The sequence below is a fragment of the Struthio camelus genome, chromosome 25 (assembly GCF_040807025.1).
Source record: "Struthio camelus isolate bStrCam1 chromosome 25, bStrCam1.hap1, whole genome shotgun sequence".
In the NCBI taxonomy this organism is placed as follows: Eukaryota; Metazoa; Chordata; class Aves; order Struthioniformes; family Struthionidae; genus Struthio; species Struthio camelus.
In genome coordinates, this window is record NC_090966.1 from 7,586,336 (window position 1) to 7,611,020 (window position 24,685).

The window sequence follows — 24,685 nt, forward strand, 5'->3', positions numbered from 1 at the left end:
CCACTGCCCTGTCTTGCAGTAGGCCAGGGAGGCACGAGGCAGCTGGGAGTGGGACCCCGCCCTGGGCTAGGACCCGCAGCCAGCCCGCAGCCCCCCAGGCCAGCCGTTGCACCCAGGAGAGGGGCTTGGGAGCGCTGCTCTGCAGAAAGCTGGCCCAGTGGTCACAATGCAAGGCCATGCCCTGGGAGATGCCCCTGACGGGGACAAAGGGGTGACAGGACCCAGCTAGGGCTCTGCTGGGGGTGGAAGGGTCACCGTGGGGGGTGGAGATGGGGGTCCCGTGGCCTGCAGGGGGTCGCTGGAGGCTCCCTGGTGCTGCAGTGGGGGAGATGCTCTGAGCCCCCCAGGGCCCTGCTTAGCCCCAAAGTCCCTGTGGCCGGTGGCTGCCCTGCCCTGGCAGCCCTCACGTCCCCCAGCACCGAGCTACTCCCCTTGCTGCAGCCCAGGTGCAGAGAGCCACAGCGGTCCCTGCCAGGGGGTCCCCGATTTCCTGGGAGAGGCTTCGTAAACACCCCTGCACCCAGACACCCTGCCTGAGGCTCGGTTCTCCCCAGGTCCGGTCCTGCACCCAGCCAGCCGAGCCCAGGCACACCTGCAGCATCTCCCCAGCTCACGCTCCCCGCGATGGCGCGGTTGAGCCCCACAGCCCCTGCTGCCCCGCAGCAATCCCTGCTGTGCCAGGGAGCCTCTGGCCCCCTGGGCTCCTGCCGACTCATTCTCCCTTCACCACCACCCCCCACCCCCGGAAAAAGGGGCCAGAGCTGGAAACGTGCAGACACAGCAGCATCAATCCGTGTCCTGGCACAGCGGGTGAAGGTACCAGCCTCGCTGGCTGCCCTGGCACAGACCCTGGCAGAGCCCTGAGCCCCGCAGGCCCCATCCCCAGAGACAAGGCAAAGCTGCGTAACGTCAGGCTACCATTTATTGTAAAAGGCCAGCGGCGCCCACAGTGCCCTGAGCAGGCTTGGCCAGGGCCACAAGGAGGTATTTGAAAGTACTATTTACATCAGGCTCCACAGTTTGAGTCCCCAGGGTCTGTCGCCCTGCCGGGATCCCCCCTCTACTCCCAGCTTTCCCCCCCAACCATCTCAGTAAAAGCTCTTTGCAGCCCCCTGGGCCTGGCCCTTGGTCGGGTCCTTCCCCAACTGTCCCTGGCACTCCCCGGGGCCAGCAGGGCTGGTGTCAGAGCGGCTCAGGGCCGGCGTTGGCGGGACGTCTGTGCCCGAGGGGCAGCCCGACGCGTCGTGGCAGGCGGCACCGGGGCGCTCCCCTCGCTTGCCCATGGTGAGGATGCCTGCGGCATGGTTGCCAGAGCTGTGCAGCAGGCGGTAGAGCCGGCTCTGGAAGGCCGGTGGGACGCTCTTCCTCTTGCCCAGCGTGAGGATGCCGGCGGCGTGATTGCCCATGCCGTGCAGGAGGTCGTAGATGCGGCAGGAGCAGGTCTTCTGCCGGCAGCACTCGGGCACGTTCTGCCGGGCAGCGGCCAGGGAGCAGAGCAGGAGCAGGAGCAAGAGGCAAGCAGCTCTCTGGAGCTACCGGAGCAACGGGCTGGTGTTAGGGCAGGGGCAGCCGGAGGGGCTGGGGCAGCAGGCCCATGCGTGGCCACCCCGCTTTTCCAGAGTGGCCAGCCAGACGGCCAGCACCCAGCCGGGCTCGGCTCCCACCTGCCCGGTCGCTGCCCGCACGACCACGCTGCTGGGGTGTCCCAGCTCCAATGGGCAGAGCCACTGCTGCATGGGGACAGGGCTGTCCCCAGCTTGGGCTGCAGCAAGGGAACACAGCAGGAGGGGACAAGGCTCACAGCTGGTCCTGGCTTCCCATCCCTGCCACCTCGCTGCTCTGGGAAAAGCTCTCCCGAGAATAGCCCTGGAGCATCACCCTTCAGTGCCCGGTGGTACGGGCAGCCCTGCACCCTCCAGGGATGGGGGAACCTGTGAGTCCTGCTCCACACTCCCCGTCCAGCCCCGCAGACCAAGGCCCCGCTCACGCTCCGACCATGTTTCCTTCCCGCCGCAGGAACAAGCTGCAGGTATCCTCGCTGTCGCGCACATCCTGCTCTGGCGCAAGGCAGCAAACACCCTCCCTCACTGCAGATCACCGTGGGACGTGCAGCGAGAGCCCCCGTGCCCTGCCCCTGCCGTAGCACACTGCAGCGTGCACTGTGCACCCCGCTCCCTGCCCAGCAGGCTGCAGCCCCAGCCCATGCGGGGCCGAGTCCCGGTTCCCAGCCCGCACTGCCGCCTCCCCAGCATCACTTCTCTCCCAGCTCTCCCACGCCGCCCGTGTCCCCAGTTTGCCTCCACTCCGACGGGCTGCTTGTCCCTGGCCCCACCTTGGTGTTCGGTGTCTCCATCGTCCCCGGGTGTCTTCAGGTGGCCGAGCGGCGCTGGGGCATGACCCACCAGGAGCCGAGGAGCAGAAGCCGCCCTGAGCAGCTCACCTTGGCCACCGGGCTTTATAGGGGGCTGTCCCCCACCCATCCCCAGCCCTCGCGGGGCCCTGCACAATAGTGCTGCCAAAAATACCCCGGGAAGCGGAGGGGCTGGCGGGAGCCGGGCCGGTCTCCCAGAGACGCGCACTCTTTGTTCCCGGTAGCCCGGAGACCGGCCAGGCCTTTCCCCTCATTTGCAGCTCCCCATTGTGCGGGGCCGGCGCAGGGCGGGCGGCCGGGCGCGGGACGCCAGCGGCTGCGGAGCCTGGCACTAATGAGGCTGTAATTGCCTAAGGGAGCCGCAGCCGGGCTGGCACAAAGCGGCCGGAAGGTCAGCGCCGGGAGGACGCAGCGGGTCCTCTCCCGACTGCCTGGCCCCAGACAACGGCAGCTCGCCGGCTCGTTCCTCGTGGCCCCATTAGGCTAATTACTGCTCCAGAACAAAGGGGAGATGGGGGCTGTGCAGCTCTGTGATGGAGCTGGCACGGCCCCACGGTGCCCATCCCCAGCGCCGGCAGCACCACGCTCCCCCCTCTTCATCAGCCCCACGCCTGCCCTTGCCCCCCAGCCGGGCACGGAGACGGAGCAGCAGGGCACCAGCGTGGGTCTTGCACACTTTATAACCGTGCCACAGCCCTGGCCCGACCCCAGACCGCCCCTCGCTCGTGGCCTGTGCCTGGGATGCTCTCGCCCCAGAGAAGTCCAGGATGTTTTCCCTGATGCCAAAAGCCACATCTGCTCCCGCCTGGGGCCCCCGGCTGCCCCAGCCCCCTGCGAGCTGCGCCAGGGAGCCTGGCCAGCCCCTCTGCACCGCAGGGCCCTGGGGACTCCAGCGAGGGGACGGCTCCAGCCAGGCAGGTTTTCCCAGGGCTGGCAAAGGCAAAACCTGCAGACCTGAGCCCAGAGATGGGGCTGTTTGTCCAGCGGGCACAGCAGGCTCGAGGGGTACATGCACACGGCCATCGGGGTGCCAGCACGCCCAGCCGGCCCCGCGGCCGGGCGCTCGCGCTGGAAGCGGATGCAGGAGGAGCTCGGTGGGGCTAGGGGAGATGGGAGCAGGGAGGTCCTTCCCCAAACGCCCTGCTCTGTGCCCAGAGCTGGTCCCCAAGAGCCTTCACCGCTGCACTGGCCCCGCTGCAGCCCTTCAGCTGCCCGTGGGCAAGGCAGCGCCCTGCCCTGCGTCTCCCTCCAGATGCACCAAACGCCGGCGGGCAGGCCAGTGCCCCCAGCCCGGGGCACAGGGGCGATGCCGTGCCACGGGAGCGCTCAGTCCGGGCCCCGGTGCCCCGCGCCGGGGTCAGCAGCACGCTGCGTCACCGCCTCCTTCCGTCTCGGGGATGGGCTCCAGCGGGGTCCGCAGCCGGGAGGGGTCCGGCGAGGCCGCGCCGTTCCTGCCGATGCCGCAGGACTGCCCCGCGTTGTGGATCTGCCACAGGTTGTCCAGCGCCTCCGCCTTGGCGTGCTTGAGCAGGTCCGCCTGGCCCTGCCGCCGAGCAGAGAGGGGCGTCAGGGGGCTCTGCGCCCGGCCCCAGGGGCTGCACCGGGCTGGTTTTGCCACCCGCACGCCCGGCCGTGCCGCGCTGCTGCAGCCCACCGGCCAGGCTGTGGCACTGCGGGAAGGGGCCCCCCCAGCTGCCCCCTTCACTGCAGGCAAAGGCAGGGGGCACCGGGAACGGCTCCGGCTCTGCGTGGCCCAGACCTGCCCGGCAGTGCTGCACGGAGACCCCCGCGTGGAGCAGGGCCTGCCCCCGGCCGGGGCGCGTTCCCACGCCGTGGCTGGCCCCGCTGGCAGGGCCACGGTCCCACCAGGGGGGAGCACGGGCTGCCGGGACGCGGGCGCATCCCGGACCGCCAACACGGGATGGCGAGAACCAGACCGCTGCATCTGCGGAGGGCACCCAGGGCGCTGCGGCCAGGGTGCGTGAGCCGGACCGCACACCCCAGCATGGAGCCTGGGAAAGCAGGGTACGGAGGCGAGGCCGATGGGCCGGTTCGCAGCCTGCTCATGCAGCCTCCCGGGACGCTTTGGCCCATGCTGCCTGGGGCTTTGGGCAGGCTGGGTCAGGAGTCCCCGGAGGGCAGCGTCCCCCAGCAGCACCCCTAAACACCCGCAGCAGGGAGCAGCGCAGACCCCTGGGGCTCCCCGCTGGCGGCCATGCAAAGGCAGCGGTGAGGGACGCGGGAGAAAGCAAAACGCCTGCCCGCCGCATCCCAAGCCCCGAGGCGCCGGCAGGACCCGGGAGGGCCCCACACCATCGCCTGCTGCCTCGGCACCATTGCTGCTCCCCAGGAAGCCTGCAAGATGCGCTCGGCTGCCCCGGGGCACCCCTCGGCCCCGACCGAGCCCGCGGCCCCGGGGGGTGCACCCGCACCGTGGCAGGATGCAGCCCTCGCCCCGCTCACCTTCAGCACGGTGATGTTCCAGGCGAAGCTCTCCAGCGCCTTCTGCAGCTTCCTGCCCCGCAGCCCCTCCTTGGCCTCGATGCGGTGCAGCTCCTTGTGGAAGTCCATGCCTGGGGCGCGGGGCACAGCGAGAGCACTGCTCAGCCGGGCAGGCCAGGGCAGCTCCCTACCCCAGCACCGAGGGAGCAGGCTGGGCTCCCCGCTCCGCCGCCGGCTCCTCCGGGCCCCCAGCGCGCGGGGAGCGACGGGGCGCCCGGCTCTGCGCCACGCTCAGCCCCAAACCTTGGCGCGAGCCCTGGGAAAAGGGCTGGAGCCGAGGGTCCACCCGGAGGGCAGCGATTGCCCCCGGCACAGGCACAGTCCTTGCACACCCTGGCCCCGCGGGGGTGGCAGCGCGGGCCCGCCGGCCCCCCCGGGCGGGAGCAGGGACCCCCGCGCCGCGCACCGCGTGACGTCCCCGTGAGCGGGTGCTATATTTACCCCTCCCTGACGAAGCACCGGCTCCGGGGCCCACGCAAGGGCTCCCACGCCAGCCCGCTCGCCCGCGCGCCGTCAATCAGCACGCCCCCGCCCCCCCGGCGCCGCAGGCAGCAGCCGACCCCCGGGGTGCAAGGGCCGGGCCGAACCCTGCGCGACCGCCTCAAGGTGCAGCTCGGCCGCCCCCGGGCCAGTCCGGTGGGGCGATGCCCCCTCCGAGCTGCTCTTCCCCCGGCAGCACGGCACAGACGGGCTCTCGCAGCCCTTCCCGCGGAGTGGCGGACCAGGGTGCAGAGCCCCCCCCGGCTCAGGCCCCCGCCACCGGCTGCCCCAGCCCCCCGGGGCCGTAGCCGCCTTGCTCGCACTGCCCCACGCGCTGGCAGCGGCCGCGGAGCCGCCAGCCAAGCGCTCGGGGAGATTTCCAGGCTGCCGCGCAGCCAGAACAAGCAGGGCTGCTGGCAGCAGGGCTGGCAGCGGGTCGGGGCCCCCCTTCCTCCCCAGGGCGCCCCGGCAGCCCCCGGTGCAGTGGGCAGCGGGCACGGGTGCACAGTGCTGCCGCGGGGCCGGGGCGCCGGCGGCGCGGGGCAGGCTGCCAGCGGCACCTGCCCGCGGGGGTCCAGCCACGTGTCGCAGAAGTCACAACACTCAGTTGCCGCTTCTACCGTCAGCCCCAGCCTGTTATTTCTGATGCTAATTATATTCTGGCGTTTGGCAGCTAATGACTCCCCTCCGCTTCCTCGGCAGCCTCCTCCGCACTCCTCCCTTCCCTCCCGGCGCTTCCTGCGCTGCCCGCCTTCCCCAGCCGCCCGCCCCGGGGGTCCCGCCGCCCCGTGCCCTGCTGCAGCGCCGGGCGGCTCGGCGCCCTCGCTCCGGCCCCGGGGCCGGCCTGCCCCCTGCCCCTCGCGGCGCTGCCCAGGACGTGGGAACACCGCAGAGCCGGGCTCCGGGCCGCGCCAGCCGGGACGGTCGCCGGGGAGCTGCTCCGCCGGCGCCTTGCAGCCCCGATGCCGTGCGCCGCCTCGAACCCTCTGCGCACAGGCGGGCGCGCGGACACACGCGTCCCCGCTCCTCCCGTCCACCTGCACCGCCAAAATCCCAACAGGCGGCGGTGCCAGGCTGCTGAGCTCATCCCCGCGGGGACACGCGTCCAGGCCAGGCCGGGCTCAGCAGCACGACGTCCCCCACGCCCGGCACCACGGGGGCACCCGCCGCAGGACCCGGGGTGCACGGCGGCCCCGGCGCCCCGGGGACCGTGGGCAGGTGCAGCAGAGCTGTGCAGGGGGCTGCGCCGGCCCTTCCCGGGGACCCACCTGCCTGCTGCGCCTGGATGAGCTTGCCATACACGGCGTCGGCGGACTCGATCAGCGTCCGGCTCGTCTGGATCATCTGGGGGAGAGGAGCGGGGCGGCGTGAGCAGCGCCGCGGCCCCGCACGCTGGTGGGGGGGTGCTCGGCCGGCTCTGCACCCCCTGCCCCGGCCCTCCCGCGCCCCAGCCAGGTGCAGGCGGCCAGCGCCTGGCCGGCGGCCAGGTCTCCCTCCAACACAAAGGAAGGAAGCAGCTCCGGCTTCGGCTATTAATGGGATTTCTCCCGCCAGGCGGGACCGCAGGATGCCCCCCGGCCCGGCGCCGGCGCAGGGGCTGGGGCAGCCCGCGCAGGGGGATGGGGTCCGCGCTGCCGAGCGAACGCCCCGGGCAGGGATGGAGCGGCGGGGAGCCTGCACCAAGTCGGGTCCCTCGGGGGCACCCGCCGCTGCAGCCCCCCAGCCCAACCCCTCCGCCCCGGGATGGATGCCAGCCCCAGCGCGCCCAGCTCCGGGTGAGCGCAGCGAGGCAGGGTGGTGGCCTGGGTGCGCCCCCCCACCGCGCTCCCCTGCGAGGGGCAGAGCCCCGGGCCCCCGGCAGGACGGCCCTTACCGTCTCGTAGGCGGTGAGGACCTTGCGCAGCAGGTCGGGGATGGGGCCCTGGGCCTCCATGGGGGGGTACTGCTCCGCCAGGTTGAGGGTGACGCTGGGCGCGCTGTCGCTGTGCAGCAGCCACGCCGCCACCGTGATGATGCACTGCTTCATGTTGGCGGCGGGCGTCAGGCCGCACAGCTCCTTGAAGGAGACCAGCGCGTTCTGCGGGCAGAGACCGGCGTCAGGGGCCCGGTCCGGGGAGGGGGCCGCCGACCCCTCGCTCCCTCCCCTGCCTGCTGGGAACGGCCCCGTCTCCCCTAGCTTGCTGCTCCAGATGAGGCTTCTCATCCGCCCCCTCCGGAGCCGGGATCAGGAGGGACACCTGGGTGCTCCCGATTCCTCGCCGTCCAGCCCCATCCTGCCCCAGAGGAACCCACGTCCCGGCTCCCCGCGGGTGCCACCGCTGGGTCTGGTACCTGCACGTTCTCCCGCAGGTCGGTGGCCTCCCGCAGCGGCTGTGTGGCTGTCCGGAAGACCTCGTCGATGGCCTTAATGCCGGTGGCCTTGGTGGAGGTGTACTCCCGCACGCGGCGGCCGCGGCGCCCCGAGAGCCCCCGGCGGTGCCCCTTGCCCCCGCCGCGGCGGTCCGTGATGGCCACGTGCACGAAGAGGGTGGCGTGGGGCAGGGGCTCCCCGGTCAGGGACTGGAGCGGGACGTGGCGGTACCCGGGCTGCAGGCACTCGAAGGGGATGGTGTACTGGGCGATGAACTCGTCGCCGATGTAGTCATCGTCCAGCACCACGAAGCGCAGCACGGCCAGCTCCGGCAGGTTGATCTGGAACTCCAGGCTCTCGTCGAAGACCGGGTTGTCCCCGCTCTGCAGGGCCGTCTTGGTGCGGTGCTCGGCGCAGTCGGCCGGGATGCCGTGGATCTCGGCGCACACGTACGGCTCCACCACCTCCCCCTTGGCCCCCGAGCCCTTGGGCTTGGGCAGGTTCTGCCCGCTGATGACCTTGAGGTGCAGGAGCTGGGCAGGCACCCCCGGCAAGGAGTCCTTGGCGTTGGCACTGAAGTAGGACACCTCTTCCCGCATGATGGCGGGACGGAGGACGTAGCCGCAGGCTCCGTTCTGCCGGAACCAGCCCGCGTTCAGGTCCATCATGAGCCCCGGCGTCTGGTAGTTCATGGCCACCATCTGGCAGCCGCATTTCCAGAAGTCCTGCGGGTTCATGTTGCTGGCGTCGATGCGCATGGGGCTGGGGTAGACGCGGGAGAGGAACCGCTTGTTGTAGCTCACCAGCTCCGCAGGGCACTCGTTGGCGAAGCGCCCGGCCTCCACCTCGCTGAAGGAGCACATCTCCCAGTAGCGCTGCCCCCGCCGCGAGCTCTCGAAGTCCTGGAAGGGGACGGCCTGGCAGAGGCTCACCAGCTCCGAGAGCTCCCGGCTGAGGCGCACCCGGCGCAGGGCACCTCCCTCCGGCATCTCCCGGTCCTCCTGGCCCAGGCGCCGCGCCAGCTCCCAGCCTTCCTCCTCATCCGACACCTCGCCCTCGCTGTCCTCACAGCCGGGCGGCAGCTTCTTGCCCTTGATGAGGATGCGGCCCTTGAGGTGCTCCGGGGAAGGCAGGTAGGACTCGGCGGGGTTGGGGGGCTCCACGTACAGCTTGTCGCCCAGCGTCTTGCGCAGGCACTGGGCGGCGAGGCGCTGCTGGGTGGCCGAGCAGCGCACCACGAGGCAGAGGATGAGGGGGTAGGCGGAGGCGGCGAAGGCGTGCTGGTCGATCAGCCCCACCACGGTGCGGAAGGGCACGCAGGAGGCGGCCGAGGGGCTGGTGTAGACGACGGGCTCGCCGTCGGGACCGTCCCACAGCACCAGCTCGATGCTGCGGCAGCCCAGGCCCAGGGCGCTGATATAGCCGCTGATGTCCGAGCTGCCCCAGAAGTTGTCCTCCAGGAGGCAGGCGCTGTGGGCAGAGCTGATGTAGTAGTGGGAGAGGGGCTGTGCCATGTCCTGGCACACCTTGCGGTGCTGCGGGTCGAAGATGGAGCAGTCGGAGGAGAGCAGGTAGCGCGTGAAGCCGTCGATGGCCAGGTAGCCCTTCTCCCGGCCCTCCTTGGAGGGCTCGTACTTGCCGACGATCTCCAAGCACTTCTCCTCCGTCACCCCCTCCATGCCCTGCTCCACCTCCAGGAACATCAGCAGGTCCTTCAGGCCCAGGTACTCCTTGTTGCTGGAGAACTGCACCAGCAGGAAGAAGATCTCGGGCCGGGTGCAGAGCTCACAGTAGGCCTCCACAAAGAGGTCGCAGGCCACGTCCATGCCCACACGGTCGCTGGCTTTCTGCAGCTCCTTGAACTTCAGCTCGATGGTAGAGGCCTTCATGCCTGGGTTCAGGGCTTTGATGAGCTGCACAGCCCGCGACACAGGGATGCGGCCAGACTTCTCCAGGTCAGCGAGGTCAAAGACGGAGGAGATCCAGGAGGTCCGAAGGCTGGGGTGGCCGGTCCCAGGCGCCTCGGGTGTGTGCTTGCCATAGGACACCAGGTACCGGAGCCCCATCACCCATGCACTCACCACGTCGGCTGAGCTGGCCACCAGGTCTAGGGACTCGTAGTTGTCTCCATAGATGATGGAGAAAGCGCATTCGTCTGGGAACTGGTCAGAGAGGCCGTTGCTGCGCAGGATGGGGGTCTTCTTGCCCACGCGCACCTCTTTGACTGACTTGATCTCAATCTTGGCCTTCTCCGAGTCCTTCTTGGAAGGCTCCCAGCGCACGGAGCGCATGTCCGAGTCCAGCACGAAGAAGCGGCTGTACATGCGGGAGTTGGAGCGTACCTTCTTCAGCTCGCAGCCCTCCAGCATGAAGGAGATGCAGGCGGCCGTGCTGTTGATCTTCCGGTCGTTGGGCATGGTGCTGAAGGACACTGTCTTCTTCTTCTGCATGGGCCGCTGCCGAGAGCCATCCTGCCAGGGTGGGGAGAAGGGAGCAGAGCTGTCAGGGCCAGTCCCGACCAAGAAGGCAATGCCAAGCACACCCGTCCCGGCCCTGGCTCCCTCCTCCCGGCACGCTCTTCCCACCCTGCTCCCAGCCCCAAGCCGCAGGGTGCCCCGGGGAGGCAAAACCCGGCCAGCGCAAAGCCCTGCTGGGACCCCAGCCCCATCCCGCTCCTGGGAGCCACAGGCAGGTGGAAAGGGATGAGGGGCCCGGGCCTGGCAGCGGTGCCACGCTGGTCAGACCCCTCAGAGGAGCCCGCGAGGCTCTGCAGGGACACAGGGACGGGCTGCAGCTGGGGGCAGCGGCCGGGACCGGGAGCTGGGGCACACGCAGCCCTCCGCAGGCCGAGCTCCCGGCCACGCGGGGACGGGCTGCTCCTCGCTCGGGGCTGTCCGCAGCGGAGCACAGACGGAGCAGCTCTGCTGCAGCCTCGAGGACACCTCCTGAGCACCGAGGGCCACCGACCCTCCGGCCAGCACAGCGCAAAGCCCAGTCCAGCCCTGAGCCAAGCCTCCCCCCAGGCCCTGGAAGCAGGGGGAGCCGGCTCCAGCCGTGGCCTCCCCCACAGCTCACTAGCCTGACTTATTTTAACTCTGCTTTCCTTCCTTCCTTCCTGCTCCCGGCCTTGAGCCGGATCCTTCCCTGCTGCTTGCTCACCGGTGGAGCAGGCCCCCCCGCGCAGGCAGCCCGGCGCAGTCCCCGTGCCGCCCACCCTCCGTCGCTGCAGAGGGACGGGCACCGCGGGCCCCTCCGCGCTCCTGGGGCAGGCAGCGGCGCCCCGGGCACGCCGATGCCGATGCCGGGGGGGGCTCCGCAGCGACGGGAGGGCAGGGATGCTCCCGGGCGCTGCCCAGCGGCCCCACAGCCCGGCCCCGCGCGCTGCCTCCCAGGGACCCAAGGGGGAACCGTGCCACCACTCGGAGCAGGATGGGGCGGGGGGGGGTGAGGGGGAACAGCAGGGCTGGGAGCGTATTATGGGATGGATTTCATTAAGCAGTGCAGCAGGGAGGAGATTTAATCCACTTCTTTAAGATTATGGTGAGTCACCTCTAATCTGGTGGCGGCTCCAGCACGGGCGGGTTCTTCCCAGCCGCCCGGGCTTGGGGGCGATGGGGCCCCCCCGGCACCCCAGAGCTTTCACACCTCCATCGTCCAGCTGTCGCAGGATTAACAGGCTGGGCAAGCGCGTCGCGGCTCAGAGGGCCTGGATTTATCCCCACAGGGCCAGGGAGCCATGACCTAAGGGTGTTGGAGAAGGTGGCAGAGGGCAAGGGAGCAGGACGGGTCACGTCCCAGGGACAGGGGAATGTCCTGGGGACAGGGACCCCAGCCCCAGCCCCAGGCTAGAGCTGGCTGGCCCCTGTCAGCATGGAGGGAGATGCCTCCTGGGCATGGGACACGACGGCCAAGCTCACGCGGGGCCCGCGAGGTAACCCACACACACCGCGAGTAACGCAGGAGGCTCCGACACTGCCCAGACACCGGTGCTCAGCACCCGCCCCAGCGCCGTTCCTCTGCAGCCCGGGTCCCCGGCTGGCAGAGGCAGACCCAGCTCAGCCTCGCGCGGGGGGCATTTCCTCCACCCCCAGCTTGGATGCAGGATCCGTTTGCAACCTCTCGCTGCCAGATTGCTCCTGGGAGCCGGCCGAGCGCCAGGACCCTGCCTCCGTGCCAGCCGGCTCCGGCTCCCGGGGGTGGGGATGTTCCCTGCTCCCTCGGCCGGCAGCAGCCACCCCATCCCCACGGCAGGGCAGAGAGCCGGAGCTGGGCGCAGCGCGGGGCTCAGGGACGGCCGTTCATGCACGGCATCCCCGGGAGCCCACCATCCTGCTGGGATGATCCCTCCGGGCTGAGCCATGGGATCCAGCTGCCAAGCGCCGCCGTGCCGGCGCGCAGGACCCAGAGCCCAGCTGCAGGTTACGCCATCGGCGAGCCCGGGGGGGAAGGACGCACAGGCCAAGCCGTCGGCACAGCTGCAACGACATGCTTCCTGCGAGCAGCAATCTGAGCGTGCCACTGACTGGCAGCACGAGACCTCAGCCCCCGCGGCTCCCGGCCCCCCCGCTGGCGGGATGACCGCTGGCACCGGGGAGCGCGGCGGCACTCCTGCCCCGGGGCACAGCCCGGACACCTCTCGGGGTCCCCACCCCAGCCCAGAGTGCACCCCACCCCGGGCGGCTCCGCACCGGGCCCACGAGCAGAAAACAGGAAATCCATCCGGAAAGGAAACACAGGGTGGGGGGCCCGCGCAGATCAAGCGGCCGCCGGGACCTGCCTCCAGCTGCACTGGAGCCTGCTCGCGCCCACCGCAAGCAGCCGAACACACCTGCCTCCAGGCCCGGCCGCTGACGGGCAGAGCCCTGCGCGGGGCGCAGCCTGCGGCACCCCGAGCCACCCTATAGCACCCTGCAGCCATCCCATCCGGGCTTGCACGGGGCGCAGGGGAAGGAGGGAGCTGCAGCAGGCCAGCGGGTCGGCCTCAGTGGCGGGTGCGGGTGCGCGGCAGCCCCCGGCCACGGCACGCTCCGCAGCAGGCGCGCTCCGCTTGCAGCTGGTCCTGCACAGGAGAGCCCGGGGCGTGCACAGCTGCGTGCGCTGCTCGAGGATCTCCGAGCGCGCTGCAGCCGCTGAACGTATTTGCATCCAGGTACCGGATGGAAGCAACCGCATGTTGCCTCACTCCTGCAACCGCCTGCTGGGTTAATACACCCTGCTCAGAGAAAGGAAGAGAAAAAAAACCGCTGCTTCCAGGCAGCCCATTACACAGGCATTTTACAGGCCGGCTTCAACCCTGGGGATGCTCTGCTGGTCTCCGAGTGCTCCACGAGGTGCGAGCAAGGAGCGGCGCCGGCAGCCGGAGCCTGCTGAGCCACAGCTCCACTAAGGTGCTAAGTAGGTCAGCAGCGGAGGCGGGAGTACACGGCGCTCGCGGCCCGGCTGCCCGCCCGGAGCACGAGGAGGATTCCCAGCCGGCGGGGGTCGGCTGCGGCGGGAGCGGGGCGTCCCAGGCTGCCGAGCCGGCGGCCCTCGCGCCAGCCCACCTGCACGCCGGGGCGGGGAGCCGGGCCACGAGGACGCCTCGCTCGGCATGCCGGCCAGGCGCACGGGGTCCGGCACAGCCTGAGGCTCCCCGCGCCCTGCGCCGCTCTCTCCTCTCCGCCGCGGGCGCTAAGCGCCTCCTTAGCCGATTAGCGCCCTGGTGACACCCGCATCGCAGCCGCCGCGTGACCGGCCTCGCCACCCGGCGAAGCGAACCGCTCGCGAGCGCGGGGAGCGCGCCCGGCCGCAGCCGCCCCTCCCTTCCCGCGGCCTCGGCCGGGGGCTCGTGACGGCGGGGACAGAGGAACTGAAAGCTCCCAAGGTCGAGGCGCCCGGGCAGGACCCGCAGCACTGCGGCCGGCCAGCGCCGGCAGGGCCCCCGGGAGCCCGGCTGGGCGGCTTTGAGCCCAGGGGACGGAGCTGCTCCCCGGCCCGGCCGCGACGCGACCCGTCTGCAGGCGGTTTTCCCAGGTCCAGGTTCTTCCCCGAGGCTGCGCTGCCCTGTCCCACGGCGGGAGCGCGAACGGGAGGCGCAGGGCAGGCAGCGGCCCCGCGCCGGAGCGGAGGCGGTGGGAGGCCAGGCACAGCCAGGGCTTTCCTCCCCGCGTGCGTTCCCTGCCAAGAAGATAGAGTGACACATCCACTCCCCGCGGCACCAGCTGCCGCTACCCGGCACGGGGCTGCGGGAGCCCCAGCCCCGCTCCGAGGCGCCGGCACGGCTCCCGGGGCTCCAGCAGGACGGGGAGGTGGCAGCACGGCCGGGGGACAGGCCAGCACGGTGCTGGGACGGGTCACATCCTGCAGCAGCCAGAAGCAGACCCAGCACCCTGCCAGCCCCCACTCCAGCACCCCCAGCCCACTGGACCCCCAAGGCCCTCCACTTCCAACCTGGGGAAGAAAGCAGGGAACAGGTCCTCCGGCCAGGACAGGGACACCAGCTCCCCGCTCTCCACCCCCTGGAGCCAGGCATCCCGCGCAGCCGCTCTCCCAGCTCCCGCTGCTGCACCCAGCCGGGGCCAAAACCACCCAGGCCGGCCAGCCCCGGGTTCCCCCTGCCCCGGCTGGCTGAGCCGCACTTTCAGATTCGCTCCTCCAGCCGTTTCTGGAAAGCCCGTAAAATAACAGAGCCCGTGGCTTTTCCCACACGTGCTTCCACTGAGTCAGCAGCCCAGCCTGCTGCCCCGCAGCCCCCAGCTAATTTGTACCCTAATTTGCACCCCGCTTGCAAGATGCGGGGCACGGGGTCCCCCTGCTCTGCAGCCCTGGGCTCCACAAGCCGCAGGGCGGGTGCAGCCCCCAACTCCAGCCCACCCGACGGGCAAGGGACCGGCGTGCTGCGAACGCAGCTCCCTCCGGCCCGGACACGGGGAGGTGCCGGGGCCGGCCCACCCCGAGGCCAAGCAGAGCCCCGCAGCGCGGGAACGGCCTCCCCTCGGGATCCCGGGCCCCGCGGCTGCCCCTGCACCCGGGGTGCTGCCACGCACGGCGCACCGGGGCGCAGCCGAGAGCGGAGTGACACGCAGCTCAGGGCAGCGGGATGCAGCGCACGGGCATCGGGGCCCTGCAGCCCTCCAGCACCAGGCCAGCATCAGGCCCTGAGTGGACTCCGAGGTGCGTAACTGGGACCAGGACAGACTGGAGCCCCCGTCCGCGTTTGACCTCCTTTGCAGCCGGGGCCCTCCCCTACCAAGCTCTGGCTCGGGGCCACGCGACCTTCGCGTAAGGCTAAATCCCACCGTGACGCACGCCAGCTACGGGGGGACGCGCTCAGCCCGGCGCCCGAGCGAAGGGGAGCAACCGCCCCGGGCGCGTCGGCTCCAGCCCGCGCAGCACCTCCAGCCTCTCCGCGGGGGAGCTCGCCGGAGGCGCGCTGCAGCCCCTCAGCCTTCCCGAGCGTCTGGTGCCCGGCCCCGCCGGCTGCCGGACAGCGGAGCAGATGGAGCCCGGGCTGCTGGAGGAACAGCAGGACCCTGCGAGGTCCCTGCGGAAACCAGGCGTTCGGCTGCTCCCGGCCACGCAGCAGCACGGGGCTTCGAGCGGCAGCGGGCGGCCCGGCACTGCGGGAAGCGCTGAGAAATCTTCCCGCCTGCAGCAGCCGGTCACGGCGCGCAGCACGTCTCTGCCCGCGCCGGGGGCTCGCGCGCGGGGCCCCCGCGGCCGTTGGCAGAGGGAGCCCCGGCCGGGCGCCGGGCAGGGCGAGGAGCTGCCGGGGAGCAGCAGCCGCCGTGCTCCCGCTGCCCCGCGGCGGCGGCACGGACGTGGCCCCCTCCCCTCGCCAAGGCACCGAGGCCCCTGAGCCAGGAGAGCGGGGAAGGGGCCGGCAGCACCGGAGCAGCCCACACACAGGGTATTAATAGTAGCGGAGCTCTACCAGCTTAAAATAGGCTGCCAGGAGTGGGGAGGCGGGTCCCGGGCAAAGGCGACCTATTGTGTCAGCGAGCAACGCCGACGTAAGCACAATTAGGGGGACCGATTTAGAAAAATACGCACGTGACCTGCTGCCCACCCGCGCGGGAGAGCCCCAGGGACCCCCGCTCAGCCACGGCCCCTCGGGCAGCGGCCCGGGCCGTGCCACGGCTCTAGGAGAGCTCTCGGGCGCGCGCCAGGAGGAGCTGGCCAAGCTGGGCCCAAGACTCAACGCTCTTGCTTGCAGGAGAAGGCGGGAGCGAGGAGCAGCCGCCGCCTCAGCCGGCACCCACGGGTGCTCCCGAGCCGGACGGGGCGATGCTGCCATGTGGCTTCCATCGCGGCGGCCGGGCAGGGCAGCGCGCGGGAAGAGCGGCAGCTGCGCGGGGCGGCCCAAGGCCGTGCAGGAGGGCCAGGCCTGGCCTGGGAGCGCACAAAGCCAGAGCCAGGCTTTGCCCTTGGCGGACCCGCACCGGCGGGCGGCCGGGGGTGGGGGGGGGGGATCCGCGACGAGAGCGGCCCCCGCGCCCCGGGGAGGGGCGAGCGTGTGCCCGGCCGGGCAGCGCCCCCAGCCCCGCGCCCAGCCGCCCCCAGCCCCGCGCCCCGAAGGTGCGGGCGCAGCCCCCGCGCTGGGAGCCGGGCGGGCCGGGGAGAGCCGCCCCGAGGGCTGAGCCGCCCCCGGGGGCCCGGCCCGCTCCCGCGGGGCCTGAGCCTCGCCCCCCCCCCCCCCCGCAGATGCCGGCGGCCGGGAGCCCCCTCCCCGCCGGGGCCGCTCTCACCTTCATGATGCTGGCGCGGGGCGCGGCGGGCGCGGGGCTCCGCTCCGCCGAGTCCTCGCGGCTGCTGCTGCCCGAGCCCGAGCCGGGGCTGCCGCTGCCGCCGCCGCCGCCGCCGCCGCCGCCGCCGCCGCCGCCGCGGGGCCCGTTGGGCAGCGGCGGGGCGGGGCCGGGCGAGCCCGGCGGCGGGGCGCCCCGGGGCCCCTCCGCCATCCCCGCGGCCTCGGGGCAGCGGCCGCCGCGGGGCCCCGGGCGCCCCCGGAGCCTGCGCCCGCCGCCGCCGCCGCCGCTGCGGGCTCAGTGGCGGAGCGGGCGGGAGGCGGCGCGGCCGGGAGGAGGGACGGGGCCGCGGCCGGGGGCGGGGACGGCGGCGGCGGCGCGGCCCCCCCCCCGCCCCGGGCTGCAACGGCGGGGAGCGGCCGCCGGGCCCGGCACCTCCGAGCACCCCCTGCACCCACGGCCAGCCTGCACCCTGCGGCCGGGCACCCAAACCCGGGCACCCGCACCCAGATGCACCCTGCAGCCGGGCACCCAAACCCGGGCACCCACACCCAGCTGCACCCTGCGGCCGGGCACCTAAACCCGGGCACCTGCACCCAGCTGCACCCTGCAGCTGGGCACCCAAACCCGGGCACCCACACCCAGCCTGCACCCTGCGGCCGGGCACCTAAACCCGGGCACCTGCACCCAGCTGCACCCTGCAGCCGGGCACCCAAACCCGGGCACCCACACCCAGCCTGCACCCTGCGGCCGGGCACCCAAACCCGGGCACCCGCACCTGCACACAGCTGCACCCTGCAGCTGGGCACCCAAACCTGGGCACCTGCACCCAGATGCACCCTGCAGCCGGGCACCCAAACCCGGGCACCCACACCCAGCTGCACCCTGCGGCCGGGCACCCAAACCCGGGTACCTGCACCCAGCTGCACCCTGCGGCCGGGCACCCAAACCCGGGCATCCGCACCCAGCTGCACCCTGCGGCCAGGCACCCAAACCCGGGCACCTGCACCCAGATGCACCCTGCGGCCGGGCACCCAAACCCGGGCATCCGCACCCAGCTGCACCCTGCGGCCAGGCACCCAAACCCGGGCACCTGCACCCAGATGCACCCTGCGGCCGGGCACCCAAACCCGGGCACCCACACCCAGCTGCACCCTGCGGCCAGGCACCCAAACCCGGGCACCTGCACCCAGCTGCACCCTGCGGCCGGGCACCCAAACCCGGGCACCTGCACCCAGATGCACCCTGCAGCCGGGCACCCAAACCCGGGCACCCACACCCAGCCTGCACCCTGCGGCCGGGCACCCAAACCCGGGCACCCGCACCTGCACACAGCTGCACCCTGTGGCCAGGCACCCAAACCTGGGCACCCAGCTGCACCCTGCAGCCGGGCACCCAAACCCAGCACCTGCACCCACACCCAGCCTGCACCCTGCAGCCAGGCACCTAAACCTGGGCACCTGCACCCAGCTGCACCCTGCAGCCGGGCACCCAAACCTGCCTGGCCCTGCTCAGCCTGCTTCCCCAGCCAAGCCTGCAGTCTCCAGCAGGATTTGGGTTTGACCCTGGGTTCTGCCGGTGCAGCACCGCCTGGCACCTCCGTCCGCAGAGCCCCGGCGATGCCCGGCACAGGGCAGCACCCCGCCTGTCCCAGCTGCGCAGCGCCAAGCACCGTGCGGGGCTCCAGCTCGGGCAGGGGACGAGGCCAGGCGGTGCTCGCCGGGCAGCGAAGGCCCTGACGGATCCCCCAGAGATGACGTGGTCCATTTGAGGCAGTTCAGAGCAGCAGCCTCTGCTCCCGGCAGCCCCAGCACCAGGCCCAGAGCGCCCCGAGCCAGCGCGTGCTGCTGACTACACGCTGCCATGGCTGCGAGAGGGCTAATGAGCTGCTAAAGCACAGGCAATCACCCCTGCTTCAAACAGCGCGGAGTGGCTGCAGTGCCGGCGGCTGGTCCAGCACGGCGCAACGATGCTGGGCTGCTGCTTTGGACGATGTGGGCAGCTCAGCGCGAGGGGCGGAAAGGCACAAGCGTCATGTCCCACGGCGCAGGGACCGGAGGAGCAGGCCCCGGAGACACGCGCTGCTCGGCAGGGACGGCCACAGCGGGGCAGGGACGATGGTACTGCCCGGGACACGGGGTGCATGGGAGAAGGCTGGCGAAGCCCATGCACGTGTGTGTGCAGCGTGCACGCCTACAGGACCACGGCAGGGGCCTCTCGCTGTCCTCCTCTTCTCACCAGCCCTGGGAGGAAACGCCAGGGATAAACCCGGAGCAGCCCAGCCTGCCGCAGCTCCGTCCCAGCCCTCGCCCATTCGCACCGGCCAGGCCTGGCCCTGCTCCCCGCCGCGGCGCGCAGCTCCCCGGCCCCTGCTCGTGGTTTTTGGGGCTGGCTGCAAGGCCTGGCCTGCAGCTGGGCTCTTGGGGAAGGGCCGTGCTCACGAGCAGCGGCCGCGTGCGCGACACAGGCGCCGGGAGGAAGCGCCCTGCTGGGCTGTCTGGGCAAGGGAGAGCTGCACAGGTCTCTGCCAGCACAAGGATGCCCGGAGGCTCCCCACAAACCTGCCAGGGCCCAGCTTCACCATCCAGGCGTTTATCCAGCAACCACTGACCCCTCCTTCCCATGAAATCCCATCATCTGGCCCTGCCAGCGCCGTGCACAGCCAACGCACGCTGGGCCGGGACCAGCATTGCCGTCGGGACAGCAATCCAAGCTCACGTCCTTGCGGGGCGACACGCTCGCCAGCCGCACGCACCATTTCTCCCCCTGCTTGCAACAGGAATTTTGCTCCAGGCTTTTCTTCCAGCAGGGGATGGGGGGGCGGGAAGAGGCCTTAGCATGCTTTCCGTGCCTGACACCGTGGGGGATGATGCTCTGCGTGCGTCTGCGTCTTCTGCCAGCGGCCTCGCTTGCCCCCACCCCGGGAACAGCTGTCTGCACAGCAGGTCCCCTAAGCAGCATGGCTCAGTAGCCCTTAAAATAAACCCTTAACAAACACGGGAAAGAGCTGTTCCTCCCCTTCCCTGCCCAGCAGGTCTGTGCCTCAAAGGCACAAACAGCCAGATGCTCCCAGAGCCCTGAGAAAGACGCAGAGTTGGTTAAATATTCATGGCTGCCCTTCCCCGGCCTGAATATCAGGAACCAACAACAGGAACTTTTCAATCAGAGAGGAGAGTCGGGGCTGTCATCAAGAAATCTCTTAATGGGGATTAAAAAAAAAAAAATCAATCCCAGAGTACTGCCCTTTATTTATTTATTTTTAAGAGATAATCCTGCTTTATTTAGCCTTTTTTTTTTTATATAACATTAAAAGCAGCCCTTACTGGAGCTTATTGTTTCCTAACCCCATGGAAGGGCCTGGAGCCCGGCTCCGAGGGGGCTCGCGGGGCAGCAGCGCCTGCAGCTCCCGGCCGGGCAGCAGAGCTCGGCGGGTTCTCGGGGCGCTGGCCTGGCCTCCCGGCTCGCCGAGGCCCACGCACCCCTCTGGGTCTCCGTGCCGTGGCCTCGAGAGGCCCCAGCACGGCCAGCAAAGCACCTGCGCCGCCTGCCAGCGCCCGCGGTGCCACGCGGGGCCCCGGACGGCTGCTGTCCGGGGCTCCCCGGCGGGGATGCGCTGCAAGCCCCGCTGCATCCCCGCGTGCGGCAGGGCCCCGTGCTCTGCCGTGCGCCGAGCGGGGCGCGCCAGCCGCGGAGCAGGGTGCCGCCAAGCTCGTCGGCTCCGTCCGCTCCGGCTAGCCAAGCCCTGCTGGGGCTGCGCACCCTCCGCCCGGAGCCTCGGACCGGGGCTCGGCCTGGCCCCGCAGCGCTCGCCCGGCCGTGCCCCCCTGCCTGCGGCGGCCGGGCTGCGGGGAGCCCCGAGCCGCCCTAGGAGACGACCGCGTTCTGGATGGCGGACAGCAGCCGCCTCTCCCGCAGCACCCTGGGCATGGGCAGGGGGCTGCCCACGGCCTCCCGCAGCCGGGCAAAGGCCCCCGCCGCCACCAGGTGCAGCCGCAGGGGCCCGATGCTGCCCTTGAAGCGGAAGGATTTATAGACGGGGAAATCCTCCTGGAGGCAGTGATCCAGCTGCAGGGAGAGGGGGGAGGCTGCCTGCACCGGGCCCGACACCGCGTTTCCTGCCCCGCAGCGCTGGAGCACTCCGTCACCCCCCGCAACGCCCGGTGCCCCCCAGGGACCCCGCTGGGCATGCCCCCCGCGCACCGCACCGCGCCGCCGGCCAGCGAGCCGCCCCTCTGCTGCAAGTGCCGCGGCCGGGCCGCTCCGCACACGTCCCCCCCGCAGGGCCGGGGCCGCCAGCCCGGCGTTGCCTGCGGGCTCCTGCAGCCAGCGGGGCAGCGCGCAAACCCGCTGGCGGCGCGCGGGCTGCCGGGCAAGCACTGCCACCGCGTGGCTGCGGCCGCCCCGCTCCCCGCCGGCCCTGCCCGCGGCACCCCCGAGGCTCGGCGCGCGGCAGCGGCGCCCGGAGCACAGCCCGCCGCCCCCCTACCTTGTAGCGCTGCCCCTCCGACAGGTCCCGCAGGCCCCGCAGCTCCACGAACACCTGGTAATGGGGGGCGCAGGCCCCTGAAGAGGCGCCTGCAGCAGCACCGCAAGCACGTTAACTCCACCAGCGAGCGCGGGGCTGGGGCCGGCGCAGGCGAGCGGGGCGAGGAGGGCGCGCGGGACCCCCGGGCGGCGCTTTGGGGTCACTCACCCAGCAAGGTGCTCTCCGCGCAGACGTAGTCGACCAGGCGGGCACCCGGCCACAGGCCCACGGCGCGGCGCAGGCTCTGCAAGAACCGCTCCTCGGGGATGCTCTCGCCCCGCACGCTCAGCGTCTGGCTCTCCCTGCCGAGCCGAGGGGCCGGGTGGGTGCCCCGCTGCCAGCTCCCTCCCGCCCCGGCGCCCCGCTGAGCCGGGCTGAGCCGGCCCACCGGTCCTGCAGGGCAGCGGCACGCGGGGCCGGGGCGCGGGGTGCCCTCACCTGCGCACGGGCTCCACCATGGGACACTGCTTGTGAAAGCCGGCCACCCGCAGCACCTCTCCCGCGCGGCGCCTGCGCGGGGCGAAAGGCAGCGTGAGGCGGGCGACGGGGCCGGCGCGGGACGCCCGCGGGCTGCAGCGGGGCGACGGAGGCACCTGTACTCCCCGGGCCGGGCTGTGAGGACCAGCGCGTACTCCCGGCCCTCCCAGAGCTCCCCCAGCAGCGCCGTTGCCGTCGCCGTCTGCCCCTCGGCCGGGCAGGGCAGGAACTCGCAGAAGGCCCAGTCGGGGCAGAGCAGAAAGCGGGCGCTCGGCTCCTCCGGCCAGAGGTTCACCCCGAGCAGCGCTGGGCGGACAGGGGCGCCGGTCAGCGGAGACCCCCCCGGCCCTCCGAGGGGAGGGAGCTTCCCGGCCGGTCCCAAACACAGCCGTTTTCGGAGAAGCTCGCAGGTCTCCACTGAGGACCGATGCACAGAGATGCACCCGCTCCCGGGCTGGGGCCAGCAGGGTTTGCGGGTGCCAGCAGCGCGTCCAGGGGGGACCCTGGCCCTGCTCGGCGGCTGACACTCACCTCCGGCCGCCCGGTAGAAGGGGCAGTAGAAAGGGAGCCCCTTGCAGTCCGCCTGCCGCAGGGCATCGCTGTAGAGCTGCTCCCCTCCGTGCGCCGTCCCCACCACCACCACCTGGAGCTGCGGCCAGAGGCGCCGCACGATGCCCTCGAAGCCGCGGGCGCACTCGGCCCGCAGCTCGGCCGCCCGGGCGGCGTCGGGCGCCAGCAGCCCCTGCAGCCGGCGGCGCGCGCCCTCGGGCAGCTCGAGCTGCGGGCTCAGCCGCCCCAGCGCCAGGTCCTCGGCCAGGCCGGGCCAGCCGGCGCGCAGGGCCGCCAGCGCGTCGTAGAGCTCGGAGGCCAGCCCGGCCTCCAGCGCGCGCAGACCCCGCTCCCGCAGGGCGAAGAGCAGCTGCACCTGCAGGGCTGCAGCCCGCGAGGGCACGGCGCCCGCCGCGGCCGGCGTGCAGTACAGCGTGGGCAGGGGCCAGCCCGCCGGGGCGCGGGGGCCGCCCGGCGCCCAGCAGAAGAGGGCCGTGCCCCGGAGAGCCAGCGCCTGCGGGAAGGCGGTGCAGAGCGCGTCCAGGTACAGCAGAGCCCCCTGCGCGGAGAGAGGTGGCAGAGACCCGCAGGAGACCCCGAGCCCTGCGCCGGCACCCCGGCAGCCCCCTCCCCGTTTGGGGGCTGCGGCGCGCTGTGACCGTCGGGATTCACCCCTACCTGGAGAGGGGGGTCCGCAGCCCAGCAGCTCCGGAGCAGAGCCCAAGGGCCCAGCAGCGGGACCGGAGCCCCCTGCCCGCCCGGGGCCCCCTCAGCACCGCTCGGCTTCACAGGGTGACTCTCCCGGAAAGCGTCGGAGCCTGCGGGAGAGACAGTGCGGGGGAGGCCAGGGCTGCGGTACGGGTGTCCCGCCGCCCCCCGGGACCCCTCCAGCCCGGCGCTTACCTGCGGCCGCCTCCGCGGGCAGCAGCAGCCGCCGCAGCCGCCGCTCCTGGCTGCGCCGCACCTCGGTGCCCCGCAGCTCCAGGCGCCGCCGCTGCCAGCCCGCAGCGCGGCGCAGCGCGGCCCGGGCCAGGCGGTGCCGCAGCGGCGGGGCGGCGGGCAGCGCCGCGCCCACGGCCACGGCCACGCACACGGCCACGCACACGGCCACGCACACGGCCAGCGCCGCCGCCGCGGTGGGCAGCATCCCGGCGCTGCGCCCCGCCGAGCGCCCGCCGCCACCGCGGCCCCGGGGCCGCCGGGCTCCGAGCCGCGCACCGCAATCGCCTCGGCACCGCCCTGCACCCTGCGCCGCCGCCGGGCACCGGGCACCTCCCGCCTACCGCCGCCGGGCACCGTGCACGGACCCCCCCGCACCGTGCACGGACCCCGGGCTCCGCAATCACGCCGACATCATCCGGCACCGTGCACAGACCCCGGGCACTGGACCCCCCCCCCGGAACTGCCTCCCTCCCGTGCACGGACCCCGGGCACGGGACCCCCCCCCGGAACTGCCTCCCTCCCGTGCACGGACCCCGGGCACTGGACCCCCCCCCGGAACTGCCTCCCTCCCGTGCACGGACCCCGGGAGCCGGACCCCCCCCCGGAACTGCCTCCCTCCCGTGCACGGACCCCGGGCACTGGACCCCCCCCCGGAACTGCCTCCCTCCCGTGCACGGACCCCGGGAGCCGGACCCCCCCCCGGAACTGCCTCCCTCCCGTGCACGGACCCCGGGCACTGGACCCCCCCCCGGAACTGCCTCCCTCCCGTGCACGGACCCCGGGCACTGGACCCCCCCCCGGAACTGCCTCCCTCCCGTGCACGGACCCCGGGAGCCGGACCCCCCCCCGGAACTGCCTCCCTCCCGTGCACGGACCCCGGGCACTGGACCCCCCCCCGGAACTGCCTCCCTCCCGTGCACGGACCCCGGGCACTGGACCCCCCCCCCCGGAACTGCCTCCCTCCCGTGCACGGACCCCGGGAGCCGGACCCCTCCCGTTCACGCACCCGGGGCTCCGCAATCACCCCGGCACCGTGCACGGACCGCGGGCACCGGAGCCGCCTGCATTGCCCCCCTCCCGTGCTCGGCCCCCGGCCCGGCCCGCGCGCGCAGGGCGGGCGATACCGCGTCCGCCCCCCCGGATATTCCGCCTCCGGCAGAAATGACGGGGAATGAGCGCGACCGCTGGCGCCGGCCCGGCCCGGCCGCCCCTGCGGGGAAAGGACCACAGAGCAGCTCCTCCTCCGCGTTCAATTACAGTTTTTATTGTCTCCTTTCTACTAAAAAAAAAAAAACCACCCAAAACAAAAAACCACAACGCCCAGCGTCCCACGGCGCACGGCAACCCCCGCCTCCCGCGACCGACGGCCGCGAGCAGAGGAGGAGATTGCAATTAAAAACCGAAAGCAAACCCACCCCGTTCTGCGCACCTCGGCTAGAGAGTTCCCCTGAAAACAAAACAAAACAAAGAAGCGCAACTTGTCTGTTTTTCTTTGCTTTTCCCCCGGGAAAAAAACTCACTGCTGGTGAGGGGGCCTCGGCCCTGCGGCACCTTCCCGGCAGCCCCAGGAGCTCCAGCCCTTCAGCCCGCAGCGGGGCCCTCGCACCCAGCGCCGCCTGCGAACCCGAGCGCCGGGGCCCGGGGCCGCCCGGCACGCGGCACCATCGCCCACCGGCACGCGTGGGCCAGGGCCGGGCTCTCGCGGGGGCTGCAGGGGGCCGCGGCTCCCGGGCGGCGGGGACGGATGCCGGGCTCTCGCGGGAGCC

The 24,685-nt window shown here is 72.2% G+C and overlaps 3 protein-coding genes across 5 annotated transcripts; all 3 read right to left on the reverse strand.

The window, feature by feature from the left end:
• Positions 1-904: 904 nt before the first annotated feature.
• LOC104152442 (inactive phospholipase C-like protein 2) lies at positions 905-16,639 on the reverse strand. Of its 3 annotated transcripts, none has more exons than XM_068919312.1 (6): positions 16,430-16,639; positions 7,685-10,174; positions 7,227-7,430; positions 6,622-6,697; positions 4,835-4,944; positions 905-3,914 (listed from the first exon to the last, which is right to left on the reverse strand). In XM_068919312.1, the coding sequence occupies exons 1-6, from the start codon at positions 16,637-16,639 to the stop codon at positions 3,729-3,731; spliced, it is 3,276 nt and encodes a 1,091-aa protein (XP_068775413.1). In that variant the 3' UTR covers positions 905-3,728. The 3 variants fall into 3 exon arrangements, with proteins under 3 accessions (XP_068775413.1, XP_068775415.1, XP_068775416.1); XM_068919314.1 differs by lacking the exon at positions 16,430-16,639 and adding an exon at positions 12,532-12,751; XM_068919315.1 differs by lacking the exon at positions 16,430-16,639 and adding an exon at positions 11,253-11,401.
• Positions 1,089-2,353, reverse strand: HCRT (hypocretin neuropeptide precursor). The gene is made up of 2 exons (XM_068918770.1): positions 2,333-2,353; positions 1,089-1,532 (listed from the first exon to the last, which is right to left on the reverse strand). Exons 1-2 carry the CDS (start codon positions 2,351-2,353, stop codon positions 1,089-1,091), a joined length of 465 nt encoding a protein of 154 aa, XP_068774871.1.
• A 2,974-nt stretch (positions 16,640-19,613) lies between the features above and the next one.
• Positions 19,614-23,124, reverse strand: GHDC (GH3 domain containing). Its single transcript, XM_068919288.1, has 8 exons — positions 22,881-23,124; positions 22,656-22,795; positions 21,960-22,536; positions 21,545-21,734; positions 21,390-21,461; positions 21,120-21,253; positions 20,913-21,001; positions 19,614-20,491 (listed from the first exon to the last, which is right to left on the reverse strand). Exons 1-8 carry the CDS (start codon positions 23,122-23,124, stop codon positions 20,291-20,293), a joined length of 1,647 nt encoding a protein of 548 aa, XP_068775389.1. The 3' UTR covers positions 19,614-20,290.
• Between the last annotated feature and the right edge of the window lie 1,561 nt (positions 23,125-24,685).

What these genes read in the sequence shown, in the direction of transcription:
- LOC104152442 (XM_068919312.1), bottom strand. Translation starts at nt 16,639, where the DNA reads ATGGCGGAGGGGCCCCGGGGCGCCCCGCCGCCGGGCTCGCCCGGCCCC. An exon ending in ACCTGCGGGAGAACGTGCAG is followed by an intron (nt 7,431 to 7,684) that starts GTACCAGACCCA and finishes CTCTGCCCGCAG; the next exon opens with AACGCGCTGGTCTCCTTCAA. An exon ending in CATCCAGGCGCAGCAGGCAG is followed by an intron (nt 4,945 to 6,621) that starts GTGGGTCCCCGG and finishes CCCGCGCCCCAG; the next exon opens with GCATGGACTTCCACAAGGAG.
- GHDC (XM_068919288.1), bottom strand. Translation starts at nt 23,124, where the DNA reads ATGCTGCCCACCGCGGCGGCGGCGCTGGCCGTGTGCGTGGCCGTGTGC. An exon ending in GCCCGCGGAGGCGGCCGCAG is followed by an intron (nt 22,796 to 22,880) that starts GTAAGCGCCGGG and finishes TCTCTCCCGCAG; the next exon opens with GCTCCGACGCTTTCCGGGAG. An exon ending in CTTCTACCGGGCGGCCGGAG is followed by an intron (nt 21,735 to 21,959) that starts GTGAGTGTCAGC and finishes CTGTCCGCCCAG; the next exon opens with CGCTGCTCGGGGTGAACCTC.
- HCRT (XM_068918770.1), bottom strand. Translation starts at nt 2,353, where the DNA reads ATGGAGACACCGAACACCAAG. An exon ending in TGGAGACACCGAACACCAAG is followed by an intron (nt 1,533 to 2,332) that starts GTGGGGCCAGGG and finishes TTGCTCCGGTAG; the next exon opens with CTCCAGAGAGCTGCTTGCCT.